The 12160-nt window shown below is 45.3% G+C and overlaps 1 protein-coding gene across 2 annotated transcripts; it reads right to left on the bottom strand.

Annotated features, from left to right (window-relative positions):
• Nucleotides 1-6429: 6429 nt before the first annotated feature.
• VGLL2 (vestigial like family member 2) lies at nt 6430-12092 on the bottom strand. 2 transcript variants are annotated; one of them, XM_025207060.1, is made up of 3 exons: nt 11791-12092; nt 8628-9128; nt 6430-7557 (listed from the first exon to the last, which is right to left on the bottom strand). In XM_025207060.1, the coding sequence occupies exons 1-3, from the start codon at nt 12071-12073 to the stop codon at nt 7517-7519; spliced, it is 825 nt and encodes a 274-aa protein (XP_025062845.1). In that variant the 5' UTR covers nt 12074-12092; the 3' UTR covers nt 6430-7516. The 2 variants fall into 2 exon arrangements, with proteins under 2 accessions (XP_025062845.1, XP_025062844.1); XM_025207059.1 differs by having other exon boundaries at nt 6430-7720.
• Between the last annotated feature and the right edge of the window lie 68 nt (nt 12093-12160).

The following is a 12160-nucleotide window of genomic DNA, read 5'->3' on the forward strand; positions in this document are numbered from 1 at the left end:
CAGACAGACATTTTGGACAGAATTCTATTATCATTTTGTACCTAAATGACAGTTTCCAGACATGTAGCCTTTTTGGCACTTACGCACATTTTGTGACTCTATTACATCTCCCATGCATCTCCCATGAGCATGCATGCATATAATAAGCATATGCTATGCACTGACTGGGCAGGTATTAGACTATGTACCATTATATAGACTATGACCCATTATAGTTGCGTAAGTTGTGAAAATGCAGCATGACAAAAACCCATGATTAACAGGCGCTAGATACCAGAGAAGGGTGGTAGCCTTTCCATACCTTAGGGCCATTAGCTAGGTGACTAGGGCACTAGCTCAGTAAGGAAGAGAACAGATACAAGACCCTTCTTACCCAGAAGGGGTTTGAATCTGCATTTCCCTAACTTCCTATCATGGTGCTCTAACACTGCAGTGCAGCCAGGCAATATCTTAGCCTCTAGCCTCCTGGCTTTTGAAGCTTCAGCAACCAAGAAAGGGAGATATGTAGGGCCAGAAGGAAGAAAACAAGCTAGAGGATGTGGCACTCAGTGAGATGGCTGATGCTCTGGAAGGGAGCAAGCTATCGGTTCTTCCCTGGATACTTGCTTCCATTGCACTGCTCTCCACCTATTTTTATCCAATAAATGTCAGATGCAAAGTGCAGTGGCTTAGCTTCAAAAGCATTGGTTGGCATCTGGGGTGGTGGTTAGAGCACTGTAGTGGGAAGTTGAGTGATACAGATTCAAACCCATGTGGTAAGTGGGGCTAGAACCTGCATCCTGGCTGAATGCTCTAGCCAGGCAGCTACTGGGGGTGAAACGCTAGAGTGTCACCCTCCTCTCATTCTTTTTTATTTATTCTTTCTTTCCCCAGGACTTATGCTCAGGTATGCACAAACAAAGCTGCATACCAGCCCAGGTAGTATGTAGCTTCAGTATAAATGTGCATGCTTGTACATCCATGTTGCAGGGACAATAGAATTGCAAACAAGACCATTTATGTGACCAGAAAACTGCCATTTTATAGCCCTAAGTGAAATAGAATCTGCCCTTCATCTAATTGTTCCCTTTGCTCCTGGTCAGAGTTTCACTTTTTATGTTAAAAGATTAGTTGCAGACTGAAAATGGTGGGGAGATGCCATATTTAAAATAAATATGCGTTGTTTGTGAGGTTATTAGCCAAATCTTGCTGTCACTGCTTTGCATTTAGTTGCTTCACTGATGTTCACTTATGCCAGATTTACACACAGGGGCCTAGGGCAGTTAAAAGCCCTCATGAGAGGGGGGGGAGAGAGAGAGAGAGAGAGAGAGAGTGTGTGAGTGTGTTCCCAGCCATATGGTAGTTAAAATCCAGGTTGCCCACTCCCATGTTTTAGGACTCCTATTTACTTCTCCCACCCTAAAATTTTCCTTCTGAACCAAAACTTCTCTTGCTTGTATTTCCTGTGGAGAAGTGCAGTAACTTGCAAAAAAAAGTCACCCTAATCCATAACTGGGGCTCTTAAACACTGCATTAATGCTAACAGTAAATCATAATAACTAATAAATAGTAGAATGAGGTCAGAATACATCTTTTTGGTTATATATTGATGAAGGAAGCTGTATTTCTTAGGTGTAAGAAAAAATATAATCAAGAAAATGGCTTTTAAAAACAGGATTTCATTTCATTGGATCAAGTTGAGATCAGAATCAGTGAACATGACTGTAAGGGCTGTGGAAACTTGTGAATTCCATATGACCTGCATATTTTTGAACAAACTTTAAAATTGCATGTCTGCAAATGCCAACTGCAAAGCAAAATAATTAAGTGATCTAGATAGTAAATATGCAAAGAAGGTAAATTGAGACACTGAATACACTATTTGCATTTTCTCAACAGAATTAATCTCTGGACACCCTCTGCCTTGACTCTGTACGCTCTCACTGAAGTGGAGGTCATGGCTAGTGACAACTGGGAGCTGCTCTTGGAGTCTCTGTTGCCTTTTTAGGTTATGAGGGTCTCTGTGTGTTTGGGATAATATGATTGACAGCTCCACTCCAGCCCCAATTAGCACCCTATAATTTATTAGCTTCTGCTTTCAGATTATGCGCTAACTTCACAAATATTTCAACCACGGAAACAGCAGGTATCGAGTGTCTCTTTCCTGATCCAGCTCACTGGGGCTGCAGTTAAATACAGGGAGAGAGCTGTGCAGGTCTGTCAAGAGAGAATAATCATTTGTGTCTATGTTGACTGGGGCTGTCACAGATCTTTAAAGCTTCATTGGTGGATGGAAAAAAAAAAGATGTATTCCTTTGCGGATAGTTCATGCTGTAGGGTGGGGTGCAGGGCTGAAAGCGAATTTGTCAGCTCTCCTAAAGAAACTAGTGTTTGTTTATCTCTGCTCCTTATATAAGTACCCATTATTTGATGGTATATAAGTAGCATCTGTATGTATGACTACATCACTCTTCAAGCTTCTGCGCCTCCTGACTGAAACATGAGGCAAATATGAAATTGTAAGGGGGAGAGGAGGATACACCTCAGGACATGGAGACCAGTGATGTGAGGTGGCAAAAAGACCACTTTTAAGTGCATCCCTTTGTTCCTTCTCCTCTCATGACTGTTGTATCTGACTCACTGACACATTCTAAAAGAAACACCCACATTTTGGGTGCATCTACAAGCTACGTGTTCATTAATGCACCATAGTTACTGTACATTAAGTTTAGTATTTGTATAACCAAGTACTAAATCAATGTGCAGTAACTGGCTCTACTGTGCAATAGTGCCAGTGCACAGCTTTTTAGTGATGCTAACTGTGGATTAGCCTAATACTACTGGGCATTAGCATATTAGCATGGTTTTTGTCCTGCATGTTAATACACAGTAGAATTAGGCTACTGCGCAGTTAGCATCTCGTGTAGATGCACCCCCTGAGTTGGTCTTGTTGTAAATGTGTATGCAAGGTGTTGTGTATGGTATGTGCTAAGGTAAAGATACAGATACAGGCACCTATCAGAGAGGGCAAAAACAGTCCCTACCACCTGAGACAAGTGGGCATAGAGTTTAGGCCACTTTGATTAATGCTGGGTGCAGATTCAGTTAAATCTAGCATGTTTGTAATGATGAATATGCCTAAGCCTCCTTCAGTTTCCCATGTCAGAATCTAGGGTGGATGTGATGTATAACATGCAGTCATACGGGTATGCAAGGCTACCATAGGTTTGCAGGCCAACTTCTAGATTTTTGGAAGATAAAATGTGGCTATTTTGCTGTCTGTGGAGAGTGGGACCTGGCTACTTTTCCACATAGCTAAAGCAAGTCCATATACAGTAATATGATGGATGGGCACACAAAATAGAACCCAGGGTGTGTTCAGATAGAGCAAGTTTAGACAGAACATATTATTCTGGCCAGAAACAAGTGTGCTATTTGGATCCTAAGTCCCCTCACCTCAAAGTGTAAGGGTGGTCAGAGGTGGGGTTTCAGCTCGTGGGTATCCATACCTTATCATTTGTCCATTTTTATTCCTTTTCTCCTTGCCAGAAAAATCAATAAACTGTGTAACCTAAACAAGGAAGAGACCACCCCCCCACTTCCCAAGCCATTGCATGCACAACCATTCAGCTTCTCTTCCTCTCTTCCTGCAACTGCTCCTCTGGGTGGTAGGCCAGGGACACAGGCCAGGAAATCACAGTCCTCGAAAGGAATTGGTCTGCATCCCTGCAGTGTAAAAGGACATGTGAATTACAACGCTCAGCCAGAAAAAGATGCACGAGGGCAGCCAGAAAGTGAACTTTGATGTGCCAAAAACGTTCGCTGCGTTTCCCTCCCTTCCAGACAGGGCCCAATTTTTAAGCCTTTGCTAGAACTTGTCATGGACCTAAATAGAACTTCAAAGGGAAAGTGAGAGGAGAGAGCAGCAGCTTCTGACCTCAGGAGGAGACAGGACAGATAAAGTTCCCCAGCGAAAGGCAATACACAATCATTGGAGGGGCAGAGGAATTGTTCAGAATCTGCTTTACCTGTCCCTCAACCCATACTGGGGCTTATGTGAATAACTCACTGGCAAAGAGAGGGAAAACCAGGATCTTTCTACTAATGTAAGCCCCAATTAGGATAAATCGTTTGCATGCTAAGAGCAGAGGTATCTATGTGTAGCTATAACCCCTCTGCAATAGTCTTTCGGTCAGTCCTCTATCGACAAAAGTGCCTGGGAGCCCCCTGTTAAAATTCCACCACTAAAAATAAAAATGGAGGTTAGTACAACTTCCTTACCTCATATGGAGCTCTCCCCTTCTCTAGATGCAGCTCAGTTATCGCTGCTGGAAACTAGTGATAGCCCTGGAGCTCATTAAGGTATTTCTGCAGAGCAACTTTTTCCTTGTGGTATGAACCAGTTTATACCTTGTGCCAGATACCAGGGGTTTTCAGAATGAAAAGATAAGGGATATACTCAGAGGCTTAGCCCTAACCCTTAAAAATACACACCTTAAATTGTATATTAAACCCTCACTGTACCAATATACCAGCTGGGTAAACAATTTGAAGCAATTTATCCAATAAATATAAGCCATTTTTCCCTCCTGTAAATTCTCTGTGGGCAGGTGGTGACATTAATTTGTTACTTACTCTCAACTGTGGAACAAGCCAAGGCAAACCCATGTTAAACCTATAGGATGTTTACAAAATAGACAGTGTGTGAGTTTATGTTCTTCTGGCCACCAGACTGGGCACTTAACAGTTCAAAGCAGAAAGAATCCTTTTTTTATCCTTAAAGATGATCTACAAATATTCATGGTTATTCAATACATCTGTTGTACAAAAAGCAATAAAATAGCTTTATAGGATAGCCACTAGATAAATTATTTATATTATTTGTAGCATCAAACCCTGGTGTATCAGGTACTGTATAAACACATAACAAAGAAAGAGTTCTTTCCTTCCTAAAATTTTATAATCTAAGACTCCAATCCTGCAAAGACTCATGCATTCACTGATCTTTAGGCACTGTGACTAGTATTAATGAAGTCAATGGAATAACACAAAGCAGGTAAAACACTTATTTAAGTCTGCATATTTACTATCTACTACATAGAGAGTAATCCTTTAGAACAGGAGCTGCTCTTTTTTTACTTGTTTGTACAATGAGGCCCTGAAATAATAAAGAAATCCTCTGAGATAAAGAAGAGCACATTGAGCCCACATACTCATTCCAGTACCCACACATGCAGTCTTTGTGGAAATCTCACTTTTTGCAAACATCACTGCAAATAAGCTCTTACTTGACCACATGTTCACAAATAAAAGGGGCTGTGACTGGCAGTGGAATGGATGAGCGGGAGAGACTGGCAAAACTATCAACAGATTTTCTGTTCAGTATAATTTACAGACAAAACCCAATAAACAAAACAATATTCTCAATGAAGTGAACTTCATTCTGGATTTGGTGCAAATGTTCTCATTCTTTAAAAGTTCCACACAAAAAAGCAAGTAAAAAATCCTCGTTCCCTCCCAAAAGAAACATATACAACAATAGAGCCAAAACCAAGTACTGCCTTTTTTACAAGTGCTGCTACCTCGTTTCTTGGTAGGTTTCTGACACATTTTGTTTTAAGTGACAGAATACATTCCAGTCTCAGAGTACCTTACTACAACCTGCCTGGGACCTGGTTTATTGTAAACTAAGGAAGAAATTATTTTAGGAGTCTTTTGTTGAAAGAATCCTGGCCCATCTTCCCCTGACGCTTGCAAATCTCTAACTGAAAATGGTTGTCATAAATTATATCCCAAACAAATTCTCTGCCAGCTTCTTGCAGTGTTTATACCCAGTGCTTTTTAAAATTCTCATAATTATGATTCCAATCTGCCCTATAAATCTAGCTACATTCTCGCCACTACTTGATTGAAATCCAAGAGGCAAGATCTGTCTCTGCTTCCCCTTCCTTTGCACACCAGATAAGTGCCATTCTTCCATCACCAGAATACACGGCTATGTGCCCTGCCAGCTGTGTTTACACTTACTGCCAAATTTAAGCTTAAGAAAATAGCCTGTCCTCTTGCATTCATCTTTTTCTTTTGCAACATTCAAGGGCTGTTCAGTTAAAGAAAACCCCCCAAAACCCAGAAGAGGACAAAACAATGCAGGTTTGGACTGTAGATAAAATATTGTTTTTAAGGGGAAGTAAAGGAAAATATTCACTTCTTCACTGCTGTCCTTGATTGAATCAGTGTTTTGAATTACAGGAGTAATAGGAATGCCATTATAATCCCTGTCTTTTGTCATCTTTTTGAAGAGATGTTGTACTGTAACGTAGCACCCTTGTTTGTTTGTTAATTCATTAGACAGGGGGACTGAAACCCAGAACATCTCAAAAAGACTGTATTTTATTCTTCTGTATTCGTCACCATTTCTTTTACTCGTGTAAGAAAACATTTTGCACCATACAGATTTATTTTTAGTTTTAATGCAAAGTAATAAAATAGTTTGTTTTGTCCACATTACAGGTATTTTTCCCTATCCACACCCTGAAATTCCTCCCAAACTATTTAACTTTAATTTTTCACAAAAGCACACAAAGGGTGAAAGAAGGAGACATCTTTAATGCAGCTTTCCTACAATTAAATACATCTCTTACTCCCCCCTCCAAAAAAACAAAAAAAGAAATACCACTAAAGTGACCAAACGACAGCAACACACAGACAAAGAGAAATATTAGAGGCAATTGAGATCAGTCGTCCATAACATGCCTTTCCTTCTGGTGTTCTCCAGTTGTTCCCCATAATGGCTGTCAGCTTTTTTTGTTTTGGTTTTGGTTTTGTTTCCCTCCTTTTTTTGAAGGGTTTCTTCTTTCACCATAAAATGTTTCTTGTAAAAAAAATTATATATATCCAATGCAAATGCTGTGCCAAACTCTGAGAAGTGCCACCTTGGGTTGTCATGTTTCTGGAGTTTGAACAGTTGTCCCTGGAACAGCTGCATTTCTATAAACCCAGGGCAGGTGGGCCAAGCTAGTCACTTGCCACTCATAACCACAGGCTGACAGATTTGACCAGTTTTGTTGACAGTCCCAAAATGTTAATGAATTAAAATGTCCTTTCCTTTTACAGTTCTATGATGTAAAGTAAAAATCCAGTTCAAAATTGCTCGATATCTCCCCACGCTGCTTTCAAGAAATAATTCTCATTGGCATAAAAAAAAATATTCACAACACCACCAAAAAAAAATGTCATCCTGGCCTTAAGAAGACCATCCATGACATTTGCCTGTTTTAAAACACAGTTCAGGGTGCAGAGTTAGTTTAAATAAAAGTCAGCGTCTTTGGCTCTCCTCTTCTAACAGAAGGAACCCCGGCTTCCACAAAAAGTCTGTGCTGTCCTTGCAATGCCAAGTAGTTTGAAGTTCCTTTGCTTTTCTCTCCCATGATCTTGGCTTTGAACATGTCTTTGCTTGGCATAGATGCTGAGTCGTGGTGGGCTGGTCTGCAGGGAAGGGGGAAGTGGGGCTCTCTCTGGGGATCTTTGAATCAGCAGATCAGCTCAGGAGGGATCCACCACAGAAGGCATAACGGCAAGCTGCAAACCAAGATCAGAAGCTGTTACAAACCGACTTGATTTCATCTGTGAATGTCACCAACTCTACTAGGCAGAGATATACAGGGAAGAGCCCAGGGGGAGAGGAGGTGAAGACAGCTCTAAAACCAGTACAGATCCTTGCTTTTATCCTGGGGCTGCAAACCTGAGAATGGAAAGAAAAAAAAAAGGAAGAAAAAAAGGTACAAGATATTTAAGGACAGAGAAAGACAAACACTGCTAGTTTCCTGTGAGAGCAGAGGGACTGAGTTCAAAAGCAAGGATTCCCAGAATGAAAAGAAATGGTGAAATAAGGAGAAAAACTCAAACAAAGCCAGGGAGAGGCACATGTTTTATCTAAAGCCAGGCCACAGCAGGACCCATTCCAGACAGTTGGTATAACCATTACCCTGGTACTGAGACTTGCTTCCCAGAGAGGACTTTCCTAGTTTTATGTGCTCGCTGAACTAGAAACCATGCCACTCAACTGTATCTGCTTAACCTTTCCCATGAAAACATAGCAGCTTAACCTTTCCTGTAGGCACCTGACCAGACAGAAAATAAAAGTCATCAGCTTCCTTGGAGGAGGAGAAAATGGGTGGCACTTTTATGGGAGCAAAAGCTTTGCCTTCAAACAGCTGCAAAAAGATTATTTGGTGGGGGGAGGTTACCCTTGACACCTTTTCGCTTAAACCTGACAGTCTCAGAACATGCCCAGCCTCCACGATCCTGGGGCAGGGAAACTAATTTGGCCCAGTGCAGTCACCATTTCACCTTGGGGCACCACCCCCATCACATCCTCCTCCTTAATCAGGGAAGGCAAGATCAGGGGCAGGTCCAATACATTTACCCCAGCCCCTGGACTGCCTGTCGTGCAAGGGGGGGGTGGGGGGTTCTCTCCCCTTTTCACCCCACCCAGTCACCTGCATCGGGCAAATCCAGAGAAGCAAACCCCGTTCTTTTCCTGGAAGGCAGCTGAGGGGTCCCTGATCACCATGCGGGAGGGGGAAGGAAGGTGGTGTGTGAGGGTGTGGGGATGGGAGTGGTGCTCTCGCACTCTTGCCAGCCCTTACCTGTGTCCACATTGAGGCTGATGCTCTGGGCCATATCCCCCGCGGGGCTGGGGAAGGGCGCAGGCGTGGTCCAGGCCGTCGGGGCAGCAGGCTCACCCTTGCCCAGCTCGCACTGGGGGCTTCCGGGGGCTGGCGTGAGCCGGGGAGGGCGTACAGAGGCAGTGGGCACCAGCAAGGAGCTGTAGCGGGGGTCAAAGTGGGGGCCATAGACGTCGTGGACTGCGGCAGGGCGTGGGTAAGCAGAGCCCTGTGTGCCCAGGTAAGGGTGGTGGTGGTGGTGGTGGTGGTGGTGGTGCGCTGGGTGCCATGGCTCAGTGCTGCCCTGGTGCAGGTGGCCGTGTAGGGCAGTGGGTGCGTAGGGGTCGGCTGAAGCGAAGGGCAGCTCACTGTGTGCAGTGGCCAGGGGACTGCCCAGGCTGCTGCTCAGTGAGGCGGATGCCTGGTAGGCGCTGTTCCAGAAGGAGGGTGGGAAGCTGCGCTGGCTCATCGGGAAGGAGCCATCTGTGGGTGGGAGATGACAGTCAGCAGCAGCCCCCCAAGGTGCATCCCCATAGAGACAACCCCCCAGTTCCCTCTCTAGCCTGCCCCATTGAACCCAAGGGATTAAGGCTGCTGGGCTTTTCTGTGTGCTTCTAGGGGAACCCCCCTACCCTTCCTCCTCTAGGTCTAGGGAGCCGGATTTCTCCAGATGGACATGGCCCAGACCCCTGCCTGCATTTGACATTGATCTCTGCCCCTTGCAACAGCAACACGAGAATCTGTCTTCTCCTTGTCCTGCCCAGAATCATATGCTCCCCACGAAGACATGGCACTAAGTCATCAGGGTCCCTTCTTGTGGGTGGGGCCATGGGGCTCTGGTCCCTAGAAGAGAGAGGGACATCCTGCTCATCTTTGCAAAGTGATAGACACCTCATTGTGGCCCGGACAGCTCTTCAGGTCAGGAGCTCTGTGCTTTAGGAGCCTGGGAAGCAGCAGGCAGGGTGGGATAAGGATTTTAAAGAGACCTGACTTCCACAGACCATAAGAGCTATCTATCATTTACTGAGACAGACACTGGGTCTCTTTTGGCATCTCCCTTTTTCCCTTTCAGCATGTACTTTCTGCTGCTATATGACACAGGACACTGGGCAAGATGGATCTATGGTAGACCCAGAAATTCTTAGGTTTTTATTTATGTCCATCTGTTATCCTGTCACACAGTGCATGTAGAGAGTGGGTGCTGGAAGGGAGAGTAACTGGGTATCACCAGGGGTTTTCCCTTGTTCCTCTCCCACTTGGAGTTTCCAGCACTCAAGGTCCAGGAAGTTCTGATTCAGAGGCTGTGCCCCTAAATCCCATGCTCAATAGCTACAGATGCCCCTTTCCTCCAAGAATTGGTCCAGTCTCTTTTAGCATGTGGCTAGACTGTCAGCTGTCTGACTGGGACATTTCTCAGACATATGCACTGGACAGGGCAGAAAGCGGCAGCCACAGGTACAGAGCCATCTCTGCACTCCCTCAGGGGAGGGAGATGCAGCACCTTCCCAGGCAGGAACACTTTCACCTCCTGCCATCAATTCCAGCTGGAACTATCTGTCACCCATGACATATTGCAACTAGTATCGCTTTCTTAGAGGTTCCTGGCAGACATAGGTGGAGGGTCTGGGAAATATTTAAGTACAGTCTTGGCTGGATGGGCAATGCCACAGAAGTCTTTAGACAGGGATACATCTGAATTCCCTGTGCTGGGAGCAGGGGACAGGCTGCTTGGGTGACAGTGGGTAAGTCACTGGTGATTTTTTCGGTATTGGATGGAGCCCAGAAGGGTTTGCCCCCGTCACCGGGGGGGGGGGGTGGGGGGGTGCTACTGTTGAGAGCCTACTGGTGTATCTTTTCCAAGACCCAGGGCCTGATACGAAACATTGATGATCCTGACTGAGACAGTGAGTTGGGCATGGACTAGATAACCAGGGAATGCGATCAGCTGAATTTCACAGGGGAGGGAAGGTTCCTTGGCACCCTCATTGGTTTGAAATCCCCCCTCCCATGGATGATTCTGCTGTACAGAGTCAGTGCCTATTGGAACCTCTCTCGCACAGATACCATCCATCTCGTTAACCTCCTGCAGGTCCCCACTGCCACATCTGCATTCCCAAGTACATCCTGTGTTAGGCAATGGCACATGTTTGCCCTCCCCCCTTTATACACTGGGTGAGGATTAGAGCCTCAGGATGGTCAGCGATGGGGAAGGGGGGGGTGCGTTATTATGAAGATTGAATAACTTTGTCAGTTAGTTATTTCTCCCCAGCTCAGGAAAAACTATAACAGTTACATACCTACAGCTAGACAAAGTGCTATATAATTTATTTGGGGGGATAGGGAAGGTTGTAAATACCCCCCCTCCCCCCGCCACATACACACACACACACACACACACACATGCACACCTTTTTTATATCCCTTATTAAAAATCCTATTACAAGCCAGAAGGTATCAATGATGAGACCTTCTGTTTTAAGTCCTAGAAATAAAATCAGAATCCTCCCCTCCCTTCCCTTAAATTTGCTCAGGCAGATAAGCCACAAAGCAGTTTCAGGACCATTGGTTCCCTTAGCATCATAGCAAATGAGGGTTGGAAGGGACCTCAAAGCAGGACCATCCCCAACTAGATCATCCCAGCCAAGGGCTGATCCTTAAAAGCCATCCTCTAAGGATGGAGATTCCCCAGCCTTCCCTACAGCTATTTCAACAAGGCAGCTTAATTAGTTTAATCTCTTTGAGGGGCAGGAGAGAATTTAGTGGTATCATAGCAGAAAACAGGGCAGCCCATTGCTTTGTTGTAAATACTCTCAGATGACCCAGAGCAGATGCATCCAGGCAGATCTTTAGGGATGCAGCTATGCCCATCTAGAATCACCAGCTTCTTTTTTAAAATACTCCTACTTGTAAGAGCCCAGGGCCTTTAGGGAACAACCATGTCTCAGCCAAGGCCTGGAGATGCACAAGAGCAGCTGCTGGCTCCCTTACCATCCCAAGCCTGGGGGGGAACAAATGCCATTTACAAGGTGGCTTTGCAGGGAGCTCTGGGTCTTGGCAAAATAATTCCTCCCTCCCAGCCTGATCTTTCCCTCCCCTTTGGTTTTTTATACCAAGGGCCTGGCTGGAAGGAGCTCTAGGTGCTCACCCCGCCATGAACTGGCGCTCCTGGAGGCCTTGGTGCTGCTGGGTGAGTAGCTGCTGGGCTGGCTCAGGGCTCGGCTGAAGTGCTCATCCACCACAGCACTGATGTCCCCTTGGAAGTAGGTGAAGAGCACGCAGCGGGAGTTGATGTACTCAGCCTCTGGGGGCCGCTCCTTCTCAGGGCTGGCATCTTCCTCCTTGATGCTGGCTGGGGGGGCATGGCTGGAGAAGGAGCTGCTGGCACTGCTGGTGCTGGCACTGCTGGTGCTCTCTGGGGCTTCCTGCATCTTGGAGTAAAAGGTGAGTTTCTGCCAGACAAGGAGAGAGAAGAGATCCAGTGAGGTCAGGCTGGCTGCCCGCTCCCTCCCCTGTCA

Source organism: Alligator sinensis, unplaced genomic scaffold (genome assembly GCF_000455745.1).
Source record: "Alligator sinensis unplaced genomic scaffold, ASM45574v1 scaffold38_1, whole genome shotgun sequence".
In the NCBI taxonomy this organism is placed as follows: Eukaryota; Metazoa; Chordata; order Crocodylia; family Alligatoridae; genus Alligator; species Alligator sinensis.

Excerpts from the sequence above, each read along its gene's own strand:
- VGLL2 (XM_025207059.1), bottom strand. The coding sequence starts at position 12,073 with ATGCAGGAAGCCCCAGAGAGCACCAGCAGTGCCAGCACCAGCAGTGCC. Across the intron at positions 9,129-11,790 it reads GAGCGCCAGTTCATGGCGGG|ATGGCTCCTTCCCGATGAGC; the intron begins GTGAGCACCTAG and ends TCCCACCCACAG. Across the intron at positions 7,721-8,627 it reads CAGCCTCAATGTGGACACAG|GTTTGCAGCCCCAGGATAAA; the intron begins GTAAGGGCTGGC and ends TTCCATTCTCAG.